This window comes from Chrysemys picta, chromosome 20 (genome assembly GCF_011386835.1).
Source record: "Chrysemys picta bellii isolate R12L10 chromosome 20, ASM1138683v2, whole genome shotgun sequence".
Taxonomy (NCBI): domain Eukaryota; kingdom Metazoa; phylum Chordata; order Testudines; family Emydidae; genus Chrysemys; species Chrysemys picta.
In genome coordinates this window covers 17,179,195-17,185,194 of record NC_088810.1, presented here as the reverse complement: position 1 = coordinate 17,185,194, position 6,000 = coordinate 17,179,195, and the positions used below count along the sequence as shown (strand labels likewise).

Genomic DNA, 6,000 nt, shown 5'->3' with positions numbered 1-6,000 from the left:
AAGATTTGCCCACCCCTGATCTAGGAATAGAGAATCCAAGATTTTCTAACAAGACCCAGAATTATGGGGGTCTCTATTACTGGATTATGCTTGAGACTCTTTAAAGAGATCGGAGCCCCTGAACGTCCAGATCCTTTCAGGGGGTCTCCGCTTGGGCAGCCCCAGTATTGCGGCACCCAAAACCACTCGTCACTTGTGAACGCCATGGCCCGTATATGCTCATTCATGTACACGTGCACACCTAATAAACTCAAACTAGAATATCTACGGGGGTGCTCTGTGTTGTATGATCTGATCTTATATGGTGCAGTATTTCCTTATATGGACCATCTACACTGGTGTCTCAGGAAGTAGTCCTTAGAAGAACACCACAAGCAGTGCTGGTAGCAAGCAGGGGTCTCTATTTTTCTGTCCAGGCTTGTATTTATTTGTATCAGTTGGTCTGAGCCTGTCATTGTCTGTGGCACTGAACCTCCCTGCCTGCGTCTCTCCCGGGGCTGGGAGTTTGCTCCCAGCCCCTAAATCTGACATCATTATTTGTCAGGGAAGGAGGGCGGGCTGGAGAGGAGGTTTTTGTTGGTAAAGAAAAGATTTGAATCAGAGCTCAAGATTCATTAAAGGGAGAAATCCAGGAAAAGCAGCTGAAATCCAGCTTGGAAAAGGGGTGGGGAAAAAGGAGGAGAAAGAAATGAATCGATAATTTTTTTTTTTTAAAACAACCACCAACAACCACCCAAGAATTTAAACTGGTCTCAACCTCTTCAAGGAAAGTTAATCAATAAACTAATTAACTGCTTTGCAAGCTCTGTAATTAATAGATCAAAAGTATTAGCGCCAGGGCTCTGAAATTGCAAAGAGCTCAGCCCAACAGCTCGCTTCCAAGAAGGCGGAATTGCAAGATTCTTTAGAGTTGATTTTTTTTTATGATGATTATTTAATTTTTTTGCACCAAAAAAAATCAGGATTTTTCATTTTTTTTTAAAGGTTAAAAAAATCAGAGACAACGAGGAGGCGACAGGGAGGAATTTGCCACCCACCCCAAAAAACCACATTTTTTTTTACAGATTTGGGGAATCCTGGTTCAAGCATCCAAAGCCACCAACCAGCCTCTGCTCCCTTTGTTTGGTTCGCCGCTGGGCAGTGTTGGGACCGTAGTTAGGGCTGGGATTGTGTTCTCGCTTCTTCCGCTGGGGCCGGGTAGGCGATTCGAAGCTCGCCCCCAGATTCGCCCCTTTGGACCAATGAAGGAACCCGATGCCATTAAACTTTTCATCGGGCAGATCCCACGGAATTTGGAGGAGAAGGATCTGAAGCCCATCTTCGAGCAATTTGGGAAGATCTACGAGTTGACAGTGATTAAGGATAAATACACGGGCATGCACAAAGGTAAGTGAGCCAGGCCCGGGCTGCTAGAACAATAAAGGAGCTCCCAACAATGGGATGGGGGGGGGGGAGAGAAAACTGACTATGAAATGACGAAGCAAGAGCAGCCCGAGGAAAAAGGAGACTTGGGGATGTCGGGGGAGATCAGATCAGCTGTGGCCAGGAGGGCAGAGAAAGTGGGGGCCGTGTGAAATGGCCATGCATATTAAAATGTCAGGGCTTAGGGGGGTGGGGGCCAGGCTGTTTGCAGCGAGAGCGAGATGGTAACAGATGGCAGGAGGTACAATCAGATAAGAGGCGTCATGGATAGAGGCCGGGGGTTTGGATGTGCAGTGGGTTTAGGGAGTCGGGTTGGAGGGGGGGGAGGGACAGTTCTTCTCCACCCCACCCTGACTCCAGTGGGGTAGTTTTGCACGGGGGAGAGTCAGGCCCTGTGTGGGTGGGGGGGTTGTGACCCCATTTCCTTCTGCCCCTGGACACCTTTGAGTCTCCTTTTAGCACAGGGATTGAGTTATCATCTGAGTCCCAAACCCTGTGAATATTTGCCACGGGTGTAACTCTGGGCCCGGGGAAGCAGAGGGAAAACTTGCGAGGTTCTGATCCCAAATCCCCAGGCTGGGCTTTGACAGTTCCCTCCTGATTCCTTTCCTCCTGTATAAACAGAGGGTCTGGCCCCCCGCCCGCCCCCTTCTCGTGATCTTGCCAAATGGCATATCCTTCGCTCCTGCTAAAGGAGGCCTGTCTTCAGCCTGAGGCCTCTAGGTCAGAGCTAAATTTGTCTCTGCTGGTTCATTTCTTGTCTTCTTTTTTAAACACACTTCCCCGTATTAGGGAGGGAGCAAGTGGTCTTTAAAAAGCAGAAGGGGCAGCGTGTGAAATAGGTCCAGGGGCAAATTAAACAAGGGCTCTGGCCAATTTCTTAATTCAAAATAAAGTTAAGAACGGCATCGGTGAAAAATCTGCTCTGGGAATAGTCCTGAAAACAAAAGAGAAGGCAGGGCAGGGTTAGCTAAGGAGGCGATTCGCATAAGATCATTTTCTGGAATTTGATAACATTCCACTTTTTACAAGCCCGGAATGAAAGCAATTGCAGAAACCCGGCTTTGTTGGAGGGTATTTGGAGCTGGATTCAGCCCTAGGGATGGAGGCTGGCTGGCAAAGGTTAGTCACAGTATAATGTTGGATCGTTTGCTGTCTCAGGGCAGATTTCAAGCAGTGACAAAAAGAGAGGGGATCAAAGTGTAGGAAAACGGGGTTTATTTTACCCCTTTGTAAATCAAGTACATTGGCTGATATTTTTGTAAACTGAGGCGAGAAAGATCCAGCGCGGGTATAAATCAGGGTAGCCCCGCTGACTTCACCAGATGCTATGCCCCTTCAGCTCCGCTGAGAATCTGGCCCTTAGCATATTTTTATAGCTGGTACATGTGGAAAACATCAACAATAACAACCAGGCTTTGACTTCAGAGCCAGCGCTTGGGTCTTCTTATTGCTCTATGGGTTTAAAACTTCGGTTCTAACCCCGAGAGTGAGCGTGGTTATAGGACTGGAAGGCAGGAAGGTTTGAACGTTACAAACAAACCACAGATAAACAATCGCTCGGATTTTCACGAAACCAAGCGGGTCCCCTTAGGTGCGACTAATTATTTTATCAAATACAAATGCAAATGATTTACATGCAAGCTGCAAAACAGAGAATGCTCCAGGACAAGAGTTTTGTGCTTTAAAAACCAGCCAAACCTCCTTACATAACAATGATGTTTAAATTATTAAAGGTGTGAAAGAAGCTTCCATTTCCAGGCAGTCCCAGCGGGGGAAGATGTAGCAGGGTGGAACTGGGCTAATGTGACACAAACTCAGCGTTGGTTGTTTTCCCTGGCTCGCCAGCGCAAGTGAAACTCGGGGGGGCTGAGATACACCATTGGGGTTGGCGAAGCTGACAAATTCAGGGAATCAAAATGGAGCGTCTTTGGGAGGAGAGGGAGCCAATGCGAATATGAAGAGTTTCTGACTCCAATCACCGGCACCCTGTGGACTAGATCAGTGGTACTCAGAGCTGTTCCAGGGGGGGACATCAACTCATCTAGACATTTGCCTAATTTTACACCAGGCGACATAATAAGCCCTAGCCAAGTCAGTACCAACTAAAATTTCATACAGACAGTGGCTTGTTTATACTGCTCTGTATTCTCGACCCGGAAATGTAAGTACCGTATTTATATTCCAATTGCTTTATTTTAGAATTCTCTGGTACAAAGGAGAAAGTCAGCCATTGTTGGGTAATAGTGGGGCTGTGACACGCCTGTATTTTTAGGCCTGGTTTTGTAAGCAAGTCATTTTTAAGTGAGGTGAAACTTGGGGGTACGTGAGACAAATCAGACCCCGGAAAGGGGTACAGTCATCTGCAAAGGTTGAGCGCCACTGGACTAGACCCTTCTTTATTTCTGTAGCAATGACAGCGCTAGGTGCTTTGGGATGAAAGCAAAGTCCATGTCTCCACAGAGTTTACGTCAGCTAAGGGCCCAGTCCGGCAGCTAACTAGGTGTAGCACTTCCTGAGATGCCCAGGGGCTAGCCAGCACTGCACCTGCTAGTCAAGAGTTTGCAGGATCAAAATAATTATAGTCCGGGCGGTTGGGAAGCTTTGCTGTAACCCCAGCTGCTGGGCTGGGCTGGGGTTTTGTTGTCCACGTACATTGAAATGGCCGGGGAAGGGAAGAGAGAAATCCGGCTTTCCAGCGGCAGTGGAATCTGAATGCAAAAGATCCGGGCGGCCCAGCTGAAGCGGTTTTGAGGCTGAACTATAAATGCGTTTGATTATTATTTTTTTAACGACCGTTTTTTGGTACCGCTCCCGCTCCGAATTTAGGGCCAAAAACCCAAGTGGGGGAAACTCAGTTTCTCAAAAGGGGACTTTAAAAAAAACCAGGGAATGATTTTAACCTCCATAAATGCTCATCTCTTCAGAGGACGGAGGGGGGAGGGGCGGCTGGTCAGGCCAAGGGCTGCAAATTGAGTGGATATAAGTTGTCATCGTTAAGGGCTTGACCCAAATGCATGCGTAGGCCCCAGGCCTTGGCATCCTTATACTCCCATTGACTTCGGTGGGTTTTGGCTTGGATACTATTGGCCGGATTACAGGGCAGATTTCCAGTTGCCCAGTACCCACTGCTGGCACCAGCTTTGCCAAAGGGCTCAGACCCTGACACACTGAGCCGGGCACTGAGGGTTCAATCCTGTGCCATGCTGAACACCCTGACTTCAGGGAGAGCTGAGAGTGCTCAGCATCCACGCTGGATTGGGCCCCGGGTGGAGCGTAGGATGAACCCGGATTCATGCTCTTGGCCTCTACCAGAGCAGGGCCCTGGGATTCGGCTGCCGTTGCTGCTGGGAGGAAGTTAGCTCGGGAGCTAAGGCAGTAGGGACCCTCCTTGGCTAGGCCCTGGCAGATCTGCCCTGGGCAGCCCCTGGCTGAAGATACGTTGTGTGCTGGGGCGTCCAGAGTCCTGTACAGGGCCAGGCTGGGGTCGTTACTGCGGGATAACGAAGTGCGAAGCCCCCTTCCCCTGAACAATCAAACCTGAGTAGAGAGGGTTTTACCCTCTGCTTGGTCCCACTTGTCAAACCAGGGGCCTGGCCCTTTCCCCTTGGCACGGAGCCATGCCACGGGGCAAGCTCTCCCAGGCCCACACCTCTGGGGGCTCCCATGTAGGAAGATGAGGCGGGCTCTGCACCATCTGGCCAGGGCAGGATCGGGTCCATCCCCCCTGCAGAGTTCTGTCTCCACGAGGGGCAACGCTGACCAGCAGCCTGGGAGGTGGTCACCGCCCCTTCCCCATGCAACCCCTTAATGACCTTCCCCAGAGCAGGACGCACCCAGCCACGGGGCCCAGTCACAGAGCTGGTGGCTCCGTGGCACTGCGTGCTCACCGCTGGGCCTGCCCAAGCCCCTGGCTCGACTAGGGCCCAGGTCTTGGGCCAGGCCTGGTGCCCAGGGGTGGATTTCTCTTGTTTCTGTGTACCCTGGCCCCAGGGGGGCGGAGGGGCTGGCAGACCCCGGAACCCAGCTCTGGAATCAGGGGCGGGACAGCCTGTCCCGGCTGGGATCCGGGTGTAAATGGCTCGGCGGGTGTTTCGCGCGTTCCCGCTCAGGATAAGAGTCTGCTATCGCGACCCGCCAGGGAGCTTCTTTCTGCTCCAGCAGTGGAGGCGGGGCCCCACTGGTGCTGGCGGCCTCTGGGTCCAGCCCCCTCTCCCCCCGTGGTGACCCCTAGGCGACTCGCCCTGTCCCGAGAAGGTTTCTAGTGGGTTGTTAGCAAGACAGGGGGAGGCTTCTGTGGTCCCTGGGCTGGGACACCTCCCTGGGCTAGCCGGTGCAGGAGGGGGGCAACAGTCCTGGGGCGTTAGGGGCTAAGGCAGCGGCGCTGGGATGCAGGAGGTCTGGCTGCAATGTCTGGCTCTGCCTCCTTGGCCAAGGAACGGGCTCCTCCGGGAGCCACCCACCGATCTCAGAGGGGTGACTTGGGATGCAGGTGTGAGTCGGGGGATTAGGATCCGGCCCGTACTCACCCTGTGCCTCAGTTTCCCCATCTGTGCAAGGAGGATACGGCTTCCCTCT

At 51.8% G+C, this 6,000-nt stretch overlaps 1 protein-coding gene across 3 annotated transcripts in view; it reads left to right on the top strand.

Moving 5' to 3' along the window:
- The first annotated feature begins 599 nt into the window (after positions 1–599).
- The window catches only part of CELF3 (CUGBP Elav-like family member 3), a 45,742-nt gene continuing 40,341 nt past the window's right edge, over positions 600–6,000 (top strand). The window contains exon 1 of one of the 3 annotated variants that reach the window (XM_065573732.1): positions 600–1,386. In XM_065573732.1, coding sequence (XP_065429804.1) covers positions 1,242–1,386 — 145 coding nt within the window. In that variant the 5' untranslated portion in view covers positions 600–1,241. Of the gene's footprint in view, positions 1,387–3,456; positions 3,587–6,000 lie in introns of those variants that run through there. The other 2 variants (XM_065573731.1, XM_065573733.1) reach the window with 2 other exon arrangements.